The sequence below is a fragment of the Prenolepis imparis genome, unplaced genomic scaffold (genome assembly GCF_030444845.1).
Source record: "Prenolepis imparis isolate NDT839.2.m4 unplaced genomic scaffold, iyPreImpa1.0 SCAF_12, whole genome shotgun sequence".
In the NCBI taxonomy this organism is placed as follows: Eukaryota; Metazoa; Arthropoda; class Insecta; order Hymenoptera; family Formicidae; genus Prenolepis; species Prenolepis imparis.
This window is the reverse complement of record NW_028141170.1, coordinates 3629256-3648124: the sequence shown is the minus strand read 5'-3', so window position 1 is coordinate 3648124 and position 18869 is coordinate 3629256. Positions and strand designations below refer to the sequence as shown.

The following is an 18869-nucleotide window of genomic DNA, read 5'->3' as shown; positions in this document are numbered from 1 at the left end:
GGCCCTGATCACACTACACACCCACAGAACACATGGACAGTTAGTGCCGAGATGGCGGCCACGAAGCGCGCCACTTTTTTGCGAGCATAACTAGGTGAGTTTATAGAAGATTTCCAACATGAAAACATAGATAGATACAATGTCACGCAATTGGCTATCATCGATAGAGAATTTTTTAAGTCCCGAAAATTTTTCTACTTGATAGTCAATCACGTGATATTCTATTAAATATGTATGTTTCTCGCTGGACAGCATCGTTTCGCCGATCGATTCGCGAAGTACTGTATGCTGAATGATCATTTAACGAGATTCTAGAGTCATCGCATTTAAAAGAGTCATTTAGAATTAATTTCGATTAATTAAATTTGCTTGATCTCTTTTCATAAGATGGTCGATTGATAATAAGCTTGGCAATTTCGGGCGAAATTTTTCTATAGGATAGTACAGGGCTAACCATACTATAGAGCTCAATGGAATGAACATAGCCACGAGTGGCGCCCTCGAACGGCCACTTCTGCTGTCACAGTCGGCCATATTTAATCGCAGCGGTCGTAGATGGCTACGTAAAAGTCAACAGCCGGTTTCACGGAGGAATAAAATCGCTATCATTGGGCTCATCGGCGATTTTTACGTTTTCTTTTTTTTCGGCACGACTGTCCTCTCCTCTTCGATCTGTCGCGCTTCCTTCAGCTGCCAGCTCTCTTGTCTGTGACGTATCCAACGACTGCCGACTTGCTGCCGAAGATGAGCGCAAACAATATGCAAGCGCTCTCTGCATGCTCTCGATGCTTCTCCAGGCATCCTTTCGAAGATCTCTCACCCGGACAACAATTGTGCAAGGTACAAACAAACCGCAACTTATTTTTCTTCGTGGGCGTTATACGAATTTTTCGCGATTCTTGCAGTCGTTTTTACAATGTACCTTCCACGACAAATGTGTTTTATCGCATCGAGAGGCTAACGAAGAGAATTTTCTGCTGTAACGTCGATCGCGAAAAATCGCTGTGAAATATAATAAATAGAATATTAACAATTCATATTATATATTAGGAGTAAGATATTTTTTCTAGAAGCGTTAATAAATTTTTCGTAACGTAACGAAGATGTAACATAAACATGTTGCTCGCGATGATGTAAATGTTGATTATCATTAGAAAAATATGAAAAATTAAAATTTAAATATTTTCAACTTTTTTCTGTTAATATTTAAGAAAATTTGTTGTTATTTAGGAATGCAGAGGAGCGTTTCCTGTGGTAAAATGTACATATTGCAGATCAGAATTCCAACAAACCATGTAAGTTTAATATTAAAAAAATCACTTGTTAAATGGAATAAATAAAACTGTATAATACTCTAATCTGTTTGACTTTGCAGAAAAGGCAATACAAGCACTATATGTAAAAAGTGCGAGCAAAATGTAAAGTCCTATGGGAAGCCGTCAGCTTGCGAGTACTGCAATACTATAGCTGCATTTATTGGTAGCAAATGCCAACGGTGTACAAACTCGGAGAAACGCTATGGACCACCGGTTACATGCGAACAATGCAAGCAGAAGTGTGCCTTTGATAGACAGGACGAAGATAAAAAGGTAATATAATAACATGTTTGTCGCTCTCAATATTGCTAGAGAAGGAGATGATCTCTAGCTGTGATATGATTATATTAAAAATGAAATTTTGTACTGAGATTTATGTATTATTTTCTTTCTGGTTATTTTTTTCACATTTATTGACACAACTTTTGTTTCTCTAAGGATACAGATAAATACTTGAATTTTATTCTACAGAATGTTTCAGATGTAGATAGCCAACATTAAAAACATATTCTACTCATCATAAAGATAAAAAAAAGACATTTTTTTATTCTTACAAGTAGAATATGCTTTTAAATTTAGCAATTTCTTTCTGAAACACTTTATAAGTGTTAACGCTATGGCTTTATTGTAATTATATAATATATATTCTTTCGAATTTTTTTTGATACTTAAAAAATATTCCTTTCATAATAAATATTTTGTTTATTATAAGAAATTTTTGTATGGAAAAAGTTAATATTTAAAGTTTATACATACATTTCTTTGTTTACTTTATAAATACATACTTTACAATTTGATTTATTATTCTGAATAATCGAAAGTAGCTATATATGCAATTGTACTATAATAATTATATTTTTTCAATTTATACATTGACTTTCTGTCACAGTTTCTTTTCTTTTTTTAGAGAGCGAATAAACATCAAGTGTAATTTCTACAGCTAAGACATCTTTCTCTTTTTCTCTCACTCTATCTTGTTGGTATATGGTAATAAATCTCTACCCTCTCATAATGTTACTAAATCGGTTATGGTGATATTTCGGTTTTTAGGTAGATGGCAAGTTATTATGTTGGCTCTGTACGTTGTCATATAAACGAGCATTAGCAAAAACAAAGCAATCGGATGCAGACAGAAGAGCGCATATGAAATTGGCACAACAGCGGGCTGCAAAACACAAAGAACTAAAGTAAATATCCAAATATGTAATATCATAAAGTAACCTTGTGCTTGGTAGCTTTTAATATTGCATGGACATTACAATTTTTCGAATCCATGCAAGATGTATGTTTGGTAGTAACTTTGTAGATTACGTTAACAAAACTTTTGTTTATATTTCACATTTGTTCTTTTTTCTTTTTTAGATTAAAAAGTCACAATAAAAGACCGCACAGAGTCGATGTGACGAAACTGCCGCCGCAATCTGAGGGTGGAGACACGAATGGTCCTACTCCCGCGAAAGCGGCGCGGATGGCTGGTGTGCACGATCCGCATGATCCAAACAGTTCCGATCATGTTGTGGCGGTTACGCAGCTCAAAGAAAAGATAGCGCATCTCCAAAAGCAAATCAGTATAAAAGACAGCCAGTTATTAGCAAAAGATAGACAAGTGCGTAAAAAGAATTTCCGGAAGTTTACCGGAACAGATAAGAGCGATAAAATAAATAACCGACATTTTGATTGCAGATTACCGAACTCAAGGCGAAAAATTTCACATCCGAAACGGAGATGCGCAATAAAATGAAAGCGTCGGACAAAGAATATGAGGCGAAAATTTCTAATATGCAGCACAAAATATCTAGTTTGCTGAAGGAAGTAGCATCGTTGTCGAAAACGTCCAAGCGAGGTGATCGGGTGGCCGCTACCAAAACAGAAGCTGGGACCAACAGTGGGAGTGGAACAGACAGTCCTGTACCTTGATAAGGTAAGTGTATTTTTGCTAATTTTAACGGCACTGCGCAATGAACATCGAAAACGCAATGGTGACATACAAATTAGCGCATCAGCCGATTATTCTGCCACAGCAGATGTGAAGTCCCGTTTCTTGTATTGTTTTTAGGAAATTGTGATTAACTGTGACAACGTACTATCGATACGAATGTCCATACCCACATAAATCACACATGTGGTACATTACGCATATAGTTAATTATTTCCATTAACAGGACGAAATCGTATTATTTTTCTAATTACTATAGGAGTGTATATTATATTCTCTCACAATATGTGTACCGGTAAAAGGACTTATTCGCATCTCCATCTAGGGGAGATCAATGATGCAAGTGCAAAATTTATATGTAACAATTTAGATAATCTCCTCCCTTTTTATTTTTCTGCAACTGTCAACTTTGCGCGGTTGCAGTTTGCCAACAGTACCAATTTTTATCAAATTAGCAAAAGATTAGAAAAATTTAAATCATAACAAATCAAATATAAATCTTATTTTATGGCACGAAGTTATATAAAAGATTTCGGACTCGTATTGGACAAACTTGAATCGATGGATTTCATGTATGTATGTACATACATACATGTATGTGGATATAATAAGTGACGCGCACGTGCTGATAGCGTTGCTATGGCATTTTATTATTTATAATAATAATGTAAGCAGCGATGAATCAGGATAATGGTGATTGTAGATCAATTTACAATAAAAACTTGGAAACCAATTGCCCTGGTGTTCCACTCCTGTGGTTGCAATCCTTGGTTATCCAAGTCACGTCCATATCCACGTTTTTTCTTCTCGCATGTAATCATTATAATTGAACATAATTTCGTTTTCGTTATTCGATCATTAACAACACAATAAATAATATTAGGTTATAACAACATATGGAGATGTGATAGTGATATAGTGCATATAAATATCCAACAGCCATATATTTATTCTTTATTTTAAGAAACAAATGCTAATTGAGCATTACCTATTCAATAATTGTAATGATAATAAATGCGTAACAATTTCACTGTGTGTGTGTATGTATATGTATAAATATATATACATATATATATATATATATTCGTGTGTGTATATGTATATATAAAACATACATATATACATACATACACAAAGTGTAAGGATAATTAACATTTAATTTATAGTCGCGTTTAAATACGTACGAGCGCGTGCACGCGCACGTGCACGGTACAGTTGGAGCGTTATCGTTTAATTATTACGAGATGATAATAACTAAATATTGCTTGTTTTGTTCTCGAGGCGATTAGTAATCCTCGGTTGTCCGGTTCCTCTCGATATTTCACTACTTTCAACATATGTATTTACATGGTCTTTACTTCCATCTGTCCCTCTACGCGCTTCTTCTCTCTCCCGTCCTTTTTCGCTCTATTAGCTTTCGCGATTCTAAAGCGCCTAAATTTCTCCTCTAGCTCTGTTTTACTTCGTTATTCATTTATAATGCTTTCAAAATGCAGATAGGGCAGGAAATCGAGGCAAAATATACAGAATGACGTTCGGATTATATAAGAAACTTCACTAGGAATCACGATCATCGCCAAAGAAAATTGTTATAACGCGATATTATTACATAATAAGTCTTAAGATGTTTTTTTCTAGGTCACTATTTTTTCTTGTTTATTTTATATTACTCGTGTTTCCCAGTGTCGGTCCTTATTACGTGAAACATGCGCGCTGACTTCTCATATAACACGAATGCTGAAAGTGCATAACGCGCTGATTCTGAGGAGTGCATAGAGCTTGATCACGGTAGGATCTTGAGCATTAGGGGGATCAATCGCTGATGTAGCATATGCTACATTGTATAGAATTCGACATCCCATAAAATGCCCGCGCATATAGTCGTTGCCTGATTTATTAAAGAGGGTATATTAGCAAATTATAAGAGTATAAAGGCCCTGCGGATCTATACGGTATATCGTCTCGCATTTATCTCGCGAATCGAGTTCGCTTAAACTTATGGAATAATTGTCGAGGAGAATTTTTTCATTCGAATGTGTTTGACATTTGTCCGGCGGGCAGAGACAGGTGATGAATAGTATAATAAGTATTCGGGAATGGAGAAATAAAGTTCATCAGTTTCGCAAAAATTTTAAGTGAGCGTCGCGATTTTAGCAGAGAGATTGTGCGTTTTCTTGCTACATCGGCCGAAGATGAAAGATTCAGCTAAGAATAAATTTCTTTGGAATTTCAATTGTTAACATTGAACGCGAGAGGAAAATTTTTGCGAAACTGAAGTCTTGGAGGATCTTGCGAAGGAAGCCAAAATTTAGAATAATTCCCTAACATACTCTGCGCTCCTATATTCTTAAAAATCACTTAAATTCTTTAAATATCACACACACTCACATACACACACATTATCTCTCTCTCTCTCTTTCTCTATTGCTCATTCTCTCGCACAGAATCGTATCGCGAGTACGTGGCTTTTTAGAATCTCACAAACGCTCGATAGCCATGTATATGTCAGTCTGCGATACGCCCTTTAGATCGATATTGTTACGGAACGGCATTTCGAGAATATCAACTTTAAAACTCAACATTTAAAATTTTTGTTTTTTTAAAAAATCTTATTCTGGCTTTTTACGAAGCGTCAGAACAAATCGCCGTTCAGTAAAAAGGATTTGTCACGCATTACACACGGTAAGCTGCGCTCAAAGTTAACTCGTTTGACTCAGCTTAGCATTAATGGAAGTACAAATTTATAAAATATATATATAAAATCAATGACAAAAAAGATAATATAGCACCGTGCCCAAAGAATCGATTATTTATGCGCACAAAAAGATCCCTTGATAAATGATACGTGGGAATTTTTCAATTTTTTCAAATATATACTACACAATATGCCCATCAAGTTTCCAAATTATTATTTTTTTTTATAACAATAGCAGCAGACTGAAAAAATTTTGTTTAATATTTGACATTGTTGCTTTGATGTTTTAGACGATTTATTTTTTAACATGTCGATAAAATATTAATAAACGAAAACTTCTTGGGATTCTTCCTTGGAAATCTTTTTTTTTATCACACCTTTTTGAATGAGACTTTTAAATATTCATCGACAATTTCTTTCTAATGGTCAGATTGTTTCTTAAAAACGAGAACTTGATAGCGATAAACATATTGTGTAAATGTGCGCTAAATCTTTTTGAAATGTTTTGACTAGATTTTCTACCAATTTCACCGATTCTACCAATTAATATTTGATTCTACGAATGATTCCCTCTGGATATTTAAGTTTTAATCAGTTAAAACTATAGGAATATTTTTCATTGAAATGCACACAAAAAAATATATTTTAGACGATCAAAACTATGCAAAAGTTTGCAAAATGTGTTATTTTCTAATTAATGAGCATTTTGTGAAAACTAATTTTAAAAAACTGTAGTAGAAACACATTCGAGCATGAAAATTAATTGGATAGCGATATTAGAAATACGTATCGAGGAATAAATGTTAACAATAATATACAATAGGAGCGATTAAAAAATTGCGGTACATGATTTGATTGTACGATTATCTTTATCGCTTCAGTCTGCAATTAAAGTCTGAAAAGAGAAAAAAAAAAGATCGCGTCATCTTATCCTGATGAGAAAACTCGACGAAATTTCGATAAATATTAATACGACATCATAAATATAAAATCTCGTTTAGAGATTTAAAAATAAAAAAAGCACCTAAAAAAGGAGAGTTACACGCGTTAATCGTGTATAAAAAGTAACATGAGTATATGATAAAAATGAGTATAAAAGAAATTCATATCGATGATCTTAACATTTTGTTTTTTTTATACGCACATCAATAAATCACTCTATTTTTAATAATGCATCGCGGAAAGTTACCGTAAAGCGCAGTCTACCGTCTGCTAACCGGTAATGAACACGCGCACATACGTGCGCGTATACATGCAAGTATATATACTTAATGCATGTGCACACACGGATGTGTATATATACACGTAGATACACACACACACACACGCATGTATGTTTATTATATATACACGGGTATTCATAAATTAGAACTTCTTATATTATCTTTTTTAAATTATTGAATAATTAATAGAGTAATATTAGTATATACAGGTACAGGTCTCGTATAGTTGCAGTCGTGTCGTCTCTGGTTGTTCGTTTTTTTTTTATTACTCTTTGCTTGCGCATTATGCGAACATCTTTATGACGGGTGCCGACAAAATCCGTCATTTTACACACCGACCTAAACACGTCGAAGATTGCGTGACATTTTGTTTTGTAAAAATTATTCGTGCGATATGTGAAACGTGTTTGACTTTCTTCTTTTAAATACATTTAATGCCGTGATGATTATTGCGATTTTTTGATGATATCTCAAATTGATCCACTTTTCTCATACTACTATTACTCAGATTGGAAAGTAATGCATTATAATGCTGTTACCGTTACATTTTTTTTTTTTTTTTTTTTTTTTTTTTTTTTTTTTTTTTTTTTTTAATAATTAATAAACGAATTGATGGCAATACTTTTTTCCATCCATAATGAAAACAGTAGCATTGCTACATTTTTTCTAGAACAAATAATGAGAAAAAGTTTGTGTTTTTATCGTTATTTTATTATTATTTCAGTATTTAATTTGTATTAGAAATAGTAATTGTATTAGAATTTGAAACTCTTATTAAAAAATTTTTTTTGGTCCTTTAACATTAAGACTCGTTACTTTAAAATTTGCTGTTGAAATTATTATACTTTATATCAATAGTAATATCGATATCAAAAGTTATTGTATATTGCTTTTGTCAATTTAAAAAAAAGTCGTTTATATAAAAATATAAAGGAGTATGTTAAAAAACAGCTGATTTTTGCCCCCAAGCCCCGGCATGTAAAATTTACATGGTTTCTTATAGTTTTTTAGCCGTAGAATAACGTTATGACATTCGTTTGCTGTCAAAGTGTGGAAAAAATAGGTAAAAACCTCAAAAATGGGCCATTTATGATCTCTATTCTTCTCTTTAATACAACATAACTTATCAAAAACTGAATACGAGGATGTGTTGTTAAAATCGCTGAATATGAATCTGGCTAATCTGGCATCAGGATTACAAAATTAAAAATGATCCAATATGGCGGCCATTAATTAGCTAAAAAGTAGGGTAAAAAGTGGTCGAAGTAGAGATTATTCTATATATAAAGTCACATAATAATTCTACTTTTTACTATTTTGTATTTGAGATTGTAAATTTAATACTAAATAAATTAAAAATAATTATAAATAATATACATTATATATTTTATTATATATAATAATAAATATATGTATATTAATGAAAATATGTATATATATATTATAAAATATGCATATTTAATTTATTATATATATATAGTATAATATTTATTAATATATATTAATTATATTAATATTATATATTTTATTATATATAATAATAAATATATATTAATGATATATTAATAATATATTATTTATAATTATTATTTATCTTTGAGGTTTTCACCCATTTTACCTACACTTTGAAATAAATATCACCACGTCATTCTATAGCCAAAAAATTATAAGAAATCAGACGAATTTTATTTCTCGACTGCGAAAATTGCCCTATTTCTTAGCTGATTAACGTTATATTGGATCCATATTAGAGCCATCATTTTTAATTTTATAATCATGACGGTAAATTAGCTAGATTCGTATTCAGCAATCTTAACAACACACCCCTGTATTCAGTTTTTTACGAGTTTATGTTGTATTAGAAGAGATAGGGGTCATATATAAATGGCCTATTTTTTAGATTTTTACCTAATTTCCCTACACTTTGACAGCAAACGAATGTCACCACGTTATTCTATGGCTAAAAAACTATAAGAAACCATATAAATTTTACATGCCGACTTAGGGGCAAAAATTAGCTATTTTTTAATATACTCCTTTAAATATTTAATTAAGTTTTATATTAGCATTCCAAAAGTAATAAAAATTATATAATGATTTGTTGATGATTTTTATTGCACGATGATAATGAGTTATTTTATAAGATTGGCAAAAAATAAAAAGTATTTACTTTTTATTAGAAAAAGAAAAAAAAACAGTAATTGTAACGAATTACTTTCCCAATCTTATTGCTGCTGGTAATTAAAAATTTTAGATTTATGCAAAATTAATTAAAAATTAAAAATGCAGCATTAAAGAAAAGTATTAAGAAATAATGATACATATGAATTATTCTAAAAAAAAAAAAAAAAAAAAAAATTGTAATGGATATTTAAAAGATTAGACTGCTTTATAAGATTCTTAGTGGAATCAATTCAACATATTTTAGATGATTAAAGGCTATTTATTAAAGTCGTTTGCGCGATTTTTGCATCATTACCATCTTCGACATGCAATCCTAAGATGCATCGTGGAAAAGTAATCGAGAAAATTTCTCGGAGAAACCCGAGCGACTTTGGTACTCTATTATGCATATGTTTATATACTTTTTCTCATTTCTCTTGGAATGGTAGCATTACGATCTTGTCATACATTGATCAAATTCAATTTTTAAGATTGCTTCTTGCATTGATAATGTTAGTAAAAATTTAGAAAAAAAGAAATGAATATATATGAGGTGTCCAGTAAAATTCGTATTACTTAAATACTTTCGATTTAATTCGCTCTATCTGCACACGAGAGGTAATACGATTATTATCGGACATCCATTTACTAAAAAAGAACTTTATGCACTCTAGGAAAAACTTCGTTTCTAAGAAAAATTCATTTTTTTCTTTTTTTTTAATCTTTTTGAATATCTCGTTTTGATGAAGCAATAACATTTTAAATAATATCTGCTAAAAAATTGTTTTAGACTGGCGATTACATTGATCAATGGATTAAATGATTTTTTTATTATGCAACTAATGATGATTTATATCTCTCTACAGAGATTCTCGTGTATATTGCGATCTATTCTTGTATTTTCTCATTATTTTCAGAAAATGTTGACAAATTTTCTCTTTCTTATTTTTTAATGAAATATAATTGATTTTTAGAGTAAGTGTGTTAAGTAAATAGAATTTTTTCTTTATTTCTGTCAATTTTTTTAAAATTTGAATTTATTAATAATTCAATTAGAAGATTATTGATTCAAAAATGATAAAAAATGAAAAATAATGACTTAAACAAAAATATTAAATTAAATTATTTTCTTGAAATAATTTAATATTGTATGGTGTAAAACCTGAAAAAAGATAATAGCCGATACTTGGAAAGATAAAATTTATTTTTTTTTAAATAATTTAATATTGTTATTTAAAACCATCAAATCTTTAAAAAAGTTATTTTTCACTACGTAATTTAAAACGTATGACTTCGAACAATAATTTCAATTCTTAAATGAAAGTATTAAAAGAAATATATTAAAAAGTTATCTTATCGCTTTAAATCTATCATATTTCATCAAAATTAGAAAGGAGTTTGCGAAAAAGTTTTTTTTATACGATATTACTTACGAGAACTCTTTGCGCTCTTGCTGCCATTCCAGAGAAAAGAAGAGCTCTCTTTTCCATTCCCTGGTCGATCGCGAGTAACTCGCTTACATTTCCACGGTTACATTTTATGCCGGAGCGGCATAAGCGAGAGAAAAGGGTTGATACCCCACCATGCGACTTATGTACATTCGATAATATGCGGCTGGGACGTTTCTATGACGCTCGGTCGCCCCACGGAGTTTTCCAGATTATGGAGAGACGTGGAGTGCGGACCATGCGCTGAGCCATGCCTGTCGTAATTATCGATGTGCTCCAGTTCGCATTCCTTGGGCATATTTCCTACAAAGATAATAAGTCCGTTTAGCTTTATCTTTACACCCTTAGCTATTGCGTTATTCTTTGTTTTTGGATAATTTAATAATTTTGACGAATAATTTTCCGAACACTTTGTATTGACAAATTTGTCGATATCTGTGATAAGAATTGTTCTCATCACAATGAATTCTTTAACAACGTATAACAAGGAAGCTGTATATTGAGAGAATTTTCTCTTAGAATTTACTCTGAAAATCATGGTAATCGTGGGACAATATGGTATAAAAAGAATTTTATGAGAATTTCTCTGATTAATATTTATCACAATAAAAATAATAATATCTATCAGAATAAAACATAAAACATGTTTGATTAATTTTACTATGCAGTTTAGTAGTAAAAATTAATCAAACATTTTTATGTTTTATTCTGATAGATATTATTATTTTTATTGTGATAAATATTAATCAGAGAAATTCTCATAAAATTCTTTTTATACCATATTGTCCCACGATTATCATGATTTTCAGGGCTAAATTCTAAGAGAAAATTATCTCTGTGAGTTAAACTATTATTATATTTAGTTATTTTACTTGGATTGTATCTAATCGAGAGTTTGTACTTACCAACATTCATGTCGGGACCATATTCGTAATACGTCGGTGAACCTACGGCCGCGGCGAGTGCGAGCTCGTCCTCGATGTTGTTCGGTCTGCAGCTTGTTGTCTTCCAATGAGTCCTGAGGCCGCTCGCGCTAATGTACTTTTTGTCGCATCCCTGACAGGTATAGGGGCGTTCGTTCGTGTGCAGCCTCTTGTGCAATTTTAAATGAACAAACTGGGTAAACTTGGCAGGACAAAGATCGCAGGCGTATGGCTTTTGGCCAGAGTGTAGTCTTAGGTGGGTCTTCAGGTTCGAGGTCGAGCTGAATCTCTTCTTGCATATCTCGCATTGATGCGGCTTTTCACCTAAGAACAAACGAATTGACGGTGTACTATTATATTAAGACAAGGGTATAAATACAAGAATACTGGTACGCGTATTAGGCAATTCTTCTCTAAAATAATTCTTTATAATTATTATATGTAATTTTAAGAATTTTTATATATATATAAATTTAAAATTATAATATAAATGAAAAATACTATCAAAAGAAAATATAAAATTTACAAATGCGCGACAAAGAAATTTGAAAAATATATGTATTTTGTTATTTTTTATTATTTTTGATTCGTATTTGATTATTTTGATTCGTTTTCATAAAATCTTTTTAATGTTTCTCTCGGGATATATCTTTACATAAAATAGAAATAATAAACGATAATAATATTTAAGTACAATAATTTAAATAGAGAAAATAAGACTTTTTTATACAAATAAACTAGATACTGAAAAACAAACATCTTATGAAATATATACATTAATATAATTAATGTTAAAAAGATTTAAATATTACACGCGTTCATATATTGCTGCTGTGGATTGATACGCTTACCAGTATGCACGAGATGATGTTTTTGGAGATGTGCGAGCTGCGTGAAACTCTTGGTGCAGACGTTACACTTGAAAGGCCTCTCGCCGGAATGTGTTCTGAGATGCACCTTGAGGTTCGACAGCTGACCGAAGGTTTTGCAGCAGACGTTGCATTCATAGTGCATCTTGCCATCCTTTTTCTTGAGCGGGTAAGGCAGCGATCTGTATCCCCTCGAACCCTGAGAATTGGGGCTGAGTGAGCCGCTCTGGGAACAACCGTGATCGTCCGGCGACAAAGAACTCACCGGCGAATATCTATTTAGGAACGACGAAGAGTTAGGGTGAATAGTGAGACTTGGATGATGGCTCAAGTGGAGATTGTGCGTTCCTGCAATCAATGCTTGGTTACTGTCAATTTGCATAGTCGACGAGGTGGGTAATTGGTGACTGTTGCTGCTGGTGGCCGCCTCCAGCCGTCTGCCATCCGTAGACCTCTCGTAGACGCCGACGTTGCCGCTCGGTGTGGGCGAATAGGCGGTGCAGTTGATGGATAACGGCGCTTCCACGTTATGATGTAGCGAGCCGTTTTGATGTCCATACAAACTGCCGTACGGACCGTAGGACGAGGGCGATTGGATCGGCGAGATCGGCGAGACGCTCTGATTACTACTGTTGCCGCTACTACTACTGCCGGCGGAATTTGGATAGATCGGACTGGCAGATTCAATTTGGCAGTTTCCCGAGCCGGTACCGCCCGAGTTGCCGGAATAAAGAATTGTCGTCGGAGTGGAAACACCGTTCTGACTCGATGACGGCGACGGCGATTTGGTCTTTCGTTTTGGCGGGCAACCGTTTATCGTCGTGGACGTCGAGTGCAGATTACTGGTAGACGTTAGCATCGCGTTAGATGAGAGTACGTTTGTGCTGGAATGAATGTTGCCGGCGTTGCTGGGCGAGTGCAAGCTTCCGGGATGCATCGGCAGGCTACCGTTGTTTCCTCCGGTGCTTGAATGCGGTCCTCCCGTGCTGGAGTGCATGTTGCCGGTGGGACTCTGCATGCTGGGCAACGCACCGCCGTTAGTGGTCGAGTTTACGCACGTGTCCGCTTGCAGGGGCAGATTCGAGCTGGAGTCCGGACTGCAGGGCAGAATGTTTCCGTAACGATGAGATTTTTTGTAAGAATACGCCATTTCGGTGGGGCTGGAGGGTGGCGGCGTCACCGAGTCGACATGAGTCTGATGATGCATCTGATGCTGCTGATGGTGTTGTTGCGAGCCGCTATTATGATGGTGGCTATGACTGTTATTGTTATTGTTATCCGTATTGTTGCGCAGTAGAATATTCTCCAAGATAGAACTGCTAGGTGGGTTGACCAGGTAGGCGGTTCTGCCAGACATGGATAGATTGCCGTTCTTGACCTCCGGTTCGTAGAAAGATTTCGAATTCTTTTCGGATATCTCATCCTCGTTCACAGTTGATAATATCGTACTCTTCTGCAGGATGATGGGCGATACCGGTTTCTGAAGTTCCGGAGTAACTGCTCTATTGGAGCTCAGTTCCTGGTCCTTGTCCTTCGTCGGGCTGTCAGTTATGCTTTTTGTTGTCTGGAAGTTGCCATAGGTCTTGGAGATCTTGATCTTGACTTTCCTGTATTCGTTCTTCGCTGCGGTATTATCTTGCTTCAAAATTTCATTGCCGCATACCGACGACTTACTAAAATCCAGCACATAATTGTTCTCACTATCAGATTCGCTGCTCTCCTCAGGCGGCGTCAGAATCTCGTCGTGGTAGCCGTTTGAATGGTAACCTTCATCTGATCTCACGGAACCATCCGTTGGCGTCATTTGACGCCTTTCATAAATCGATGCGTCTTTCAAGGGCATTACATCGACAGTAGGTGAGATTTCCGTTGGTAGCGCCGATTGTTGTACTTGTTGTCCTAAGAGATTATATTTAACATGTTGAGTGCTATGATAATTAAATTAATTAATCCAACAATTAATTAAAATGCTTGAAATAATATTTGGAAACTTCTGAATAACGTTAATATTATAATAGTGACCCATATTATTATTTTACTAATTTTTTGTTGAATAATATTCGTCGAATATATCGATCAGTAGGAAATATACAAGTAGAGATAATTGCAGTACGCATAATATATAGCTCATATAATATAATCATATATTTTATATGCTCATATTATATATTTCTAATACTGAAAATTTTATTTTAGTATGTCTAGATATCAAGACATACGAAATTCACCCGACATTTAATGTGTTAATAATATAAATATATCAATTATGTTTATATTATATTGATTTATTAATTATTATTTGAAGGAAAATGTACCATTTTGTTTTGAGCTTTGATTCCTAGTTGAAACTCAAAATGAAAATTTATATTTACAGATATTTATTAGAAAGAGAGATTATAATATACATTTTTTATTATATTTTATAGAAACAATTATTTGTGTATATCTATTCTTTTGTTTAAAAGTGGTGGCCACTTTTATTGCAATATTTTTTTCGGTTCTAAATTCAGTATCAGCTGACAGTATAATACACATGCATATATGATTTTGCATAATTTAAACATTTGAAATAGCTTAGTAGTACAATATTTTCTCTTTCCTATATAGTCTTTTTTGTTTAATACAAGAAAGTTTTTCCGTTTTGTTATAAGATGCAGAATAGTGAGAGAGTAGCGCAAAAGGGGAAGTGGTTTGATAAGGAGAATCCGGTAGTAATTAATATGGAAACCCGACTATAAACATATATTAATTCTCAAGATAAACATCTACTTACGTATTCTCTGAAGCATTAACTCGCCAGTGAACGGATAATTGAGCCTTTCCGCGAATTCCCTGCAGTACCAAACCAATAATTCTTGATTTGGTAATATCGGCTTAATTGTGTAAAAATAAATGTTCATCTGAAAGATGAAAGAGTATGACTGCAATGATTGTCAATTTTCTCCTGCTTATAATCTAGACGAAGTTTGAAATATATGCCCCTTCGCGTGAGATATGCACTCCGTAAAATTATTTTACCTTATACTGGCATGCTATTAGGTTTTGCGATTCGGACGAATAGGCGGGATTCACGTAACGCATCCAATTCGATTTTTGAACATCATAACCATCGATGTAGTAGAACAGCTCGTTGTTCTTGTACACCTAGCAATGTTAAAATCTTTTATTATGACGATTAAAATGTATCTTTAAAATGACTCTACGAAAATTTTATTCTATTTTATTATATTATATTTTAGCTGATTTTTTAAATCATAAATATGTAATAATCGTTATTTATAAATGTCTTAATCATAACAATTCAAGACAGCATGTCTAAAATGTCTAAAAAATGTGGAATATCTAAACGTGGAATATCTAGACGTAAAATATTTAAATATCTTTCTTTTAGATATTTTAAGGATATATCGATAATTTTTGTAATTGCTGAAGTCAAACAGCAATTGCTTATAATTATATTATTAGAATTGTGCAGGATATTATTGATGATCAACAATTTTGATTTATATTTGCTCAATAGCCATAATTAAAACCAAAGGTATTTACATTTTGCTTAACCAGGATTGTTGAAAAAGTGTTATCTATTTACCAAATTTTTATAATTACTTTATATTTTTTTATGATAGATTCATATATATTTTTATATTGTGATTATTATAAGAAAATACTGAAAAGGCGCTATTTTAATTTTCGTGTTTCTCATCTCGATTTATATATATTATGTGTTTTGCACAAAGATAATGGAAAAACTAAGTAATTATAACGAATTAATGAACGAATTAAGACATCCATGGTTTCTCATGCTTTAAGGTTCACTGCATCGATTAAAATTAATTTTAATATTTCTTGATTTTTGATAACTTCTCTCTCTTTTTCTTTTTTTTTTTTTAATGTTATATCGCATCTATTTTATGTTGATCAGTATTTCGGAGGAAAGTTACTTGTCATGTAATCATAAATCGAGTTGAATAACAGATGCAAAATTAGTTCTTACCCGCCAGAAGTACTTTCGGTTCGCGTCTGCTGGTACCGAATCCTTCGTATACACCTGACCGACCAAAGGGCCGAAACGTGTCCCTTTAGGGATGTAACTGGTGCTCCATACGCCCAGCACCTGCCACATATATAATTTTCGATTAATTGAATCGATAGAAAGTGGGGGATGATGCATTTAATTGTTTATTTAATTTCTTGATGATTTTCATCTCTTATTTTGAATATTTATATCCAGTATTATGGATTATTTTTGCAATTTCTAATGGACTCGATATAAAGGGTTCAGAGAAATTTTAAAAAATTCTGTTTTTAATTTCTGTTCGAGAAATCCATTTGGTAATAAAACGCTATCAAAACGTACAAATGATGATTGGCAAAAGTGCATTGTTTGTTCCCTTCGATACTCTCATTGTCCATTTTTTACCAACATTGTTAAAATAGCAGAATATAGAATCTATTTTCATTCTGACTCGCGTTAGAGTAGAAATCCGCCTATTGCATAGAAATGTCTGTTCGTCCAAAATTAATTTAACTCTTCGGCGCTTTCAATTCGGCGCGCGTTTCCGATGCTTCTGTTTCTTTTTTGACAAACGGAAGCCCGAATGACGATTAGCCCATGCGATTCTCGTTTTCAATATATTACATCGTTGTGCAATTCAGCTTGAATATTTCCCCTCTTTCGTAGAAAAATTTTAAATTTTGTAATCGGTAAAAAAAAACTTCGAGCGCGAATTTTGCAATATACAATTGCATTCAAGGTTCTCATTTTTCGCATTGAGAAAAGTATAACGATTCGATTTTGTCTCTAAGTCATACCTAAGTCAGACTTCGTAAATTAATTAACTTCGTTACTCGGTTAGGTTTGATTTCATGTCATCATCCAGTCAACTTCTCATGTTCGTATTCTATATCATGATATCTAAAAACCGTCTCCTTGTCATAAACTTGAGTTGTGCATTCATCTTTTTTAATGCACAAATTTTAGATTAAAAATTTTGAACAAAATAAAAGAAAAAATAATTAGTAAAAATTAGTAATAATTAATAAAAATTATATAGTGTTGAAAAGAGCGAGAGATAACTCTGAAATCAAAGTTACGTTATATGGGAGCTGTAATTGAAAACATAGATTGATGGAAAAATATTAATGAAAAAGCTCTAATGGACAAGAGAGAAAGAGAATAAAAAATTTTAATTATTACTAAATTTTTACTAGTAGTAATAGTTGTGAAAGATGCAATATAATAATTTACAATCTATCGTGTTGCTCTCACGTGTATTATATAATATGATATCTGTCCAAATTTTAGAATTTCTGTATCTCGATTAATGTTACTACTTTAGGAGATTGTGATTGTTTTTAAAAGTCATAATTTTTCACCGTTAGCTGAGCTCGCACATGACTTAAAAATTAATAAGTCGACATGACAATTAAATGCTCACAGTTAAACTTATAACTCTCATCGAGGAGTATTGAAATAAGACTTTTTTTATAAGAAAAAACGTACATCGTTGAGAGCTTGAGAAGGCTTGAGGACCAGATTCCGCGGCAAAGATGCTTCCGCACGATTGGTATCGCCCGGCGATGTCGCCACATCCGGTACCAAATATACGGCATGTTGCTCGAATTCTTCCTCCCTCAAGGTCGCATGATCCCACTCGCTGGCCTCCATCCTTCGCTGTAAATTGAACCGAACATTCTTAATTACATTTAATTTAATGTCGGAAAGATTTTGTGGAAATATTATTTTCTAATTTACTAAAATTTTTCAATTTAATATAATATTTTTCTTAATCTATTTTTTTATGATTTAACTGATCCATTTTGCAAAACATAAGAACGCATAAATTCGAATAATACAATTATTATATGAGATGTAATTTTTGCGAAGAGTAATTTTAATTTAATTTTTTTATTAAACTCACTATATATGTATATATATTTTTATCGTGAAATGTTTTTAGTAAGATTTTCATCACTATTGACGCAAAAGCTACAAAATATTTTAATTACAAATTATATTTTTTTATAATTAGATACTTTTAAATATTATTACATATTTTTATATAATTAGACATTCTTTCATAATTTCAACTGATAGAAATTCTTGCGGCAATCTCCCTCGAAAAACTGTACAATGAAACGGCAGATTAGATCTTTTTTTATGTCTTTTTTAAGCAGGTTGTACGTTACGAATTTTGAATCTTTATGATACATTTTGCGAATATTATTAATAATTCTATAATATGTAACATCGCTGTCATATCAGTATTATTTTTTATTCATAGAATTAGGAATTT

The 18869-nt window shown here is 32.6% G+C and overlaps 2 protein-coding genes across 4 annotated transcripts in view; one reads left to right on the top strand and one right to left on the bottom strand.

The window, feature by feature from the left end:
* Positions 1-444: 444 nt before the first annotated feature.
* LOC145943628 (protein FAM76A) overlaps positions 445-18869 on the top strand; it is a 47921-nt gene continuing 29496 nt past the window's right edge. Inside the window, exons 1-7 of one of the 2 annotated variants that reach the window (XM_083051288.1) lie at positions 447-840; positions 1231-1295; positions 1376-1589; positions 2367-2503; positions 2679-2922; positions 3000-3237; positions 3373-3985. In XM_083051288.1, coding sequence (XP_082907414.1) covers positions 745-840; positions 1231-1295; positions 1376-1589; positions 2367-2503; positions 2679-2922; positions 3000-3233 — 990 coding nt within the window. In that variant the 5' untranslated portion in view covers positions 447-744 and the 3' untranslated portion in view covers positions 3234-3237; positions 3373-3985. Of the gene's footprint in view, positions 841-1230; positions 1296-1375; positions 1590-2366; positions 2504-2678; positions 2923-2999; positions 3238-3372; positions 3986-18869 lie in introns of those variants that run through there. The other variant, XM_083051289.1, reaches the window with a different exon arrangement.
* Positions 10501-18869, bottom strand: part of Blimp-1 (PR domain zinc finger protein 1) — a 35893-nt gene continuing 27524 nt past the window's right edge. For both annotated transcript variants that reach the window (XM_083051512.1, XM_083051513.1), the window contains exons 2-8: positions 18077-18247; positions 16568-16687; positions 15592-15717; positions 15347-15473; positions 12556-14472; positions 11687-12028; positions 10501-11084 (exon numbers count right to left, since the gene is read on the bottom strand). In XM_083051512.1, coding sequence (XP_082907638.1) covers positions 10924-11084; positions 11687-12028; positions 12556-14472; positions 15347-15473; positions 15592-15717; positions 16568-16687; positions 18077-18241 — 2958 coding nt within the window. In that variant the 5' untranslated portion in view covers positions 18242-18247 and the 3' untranslated portion in view covers positions 10501-10923. The remainder of the gene's footprint in view (positions 11085-11686; positions 12029-12555; positions 14473-15346; positions 15474-15591; positions 15718-16567; positions 16688-18076; positions 18248-18869) is intronic.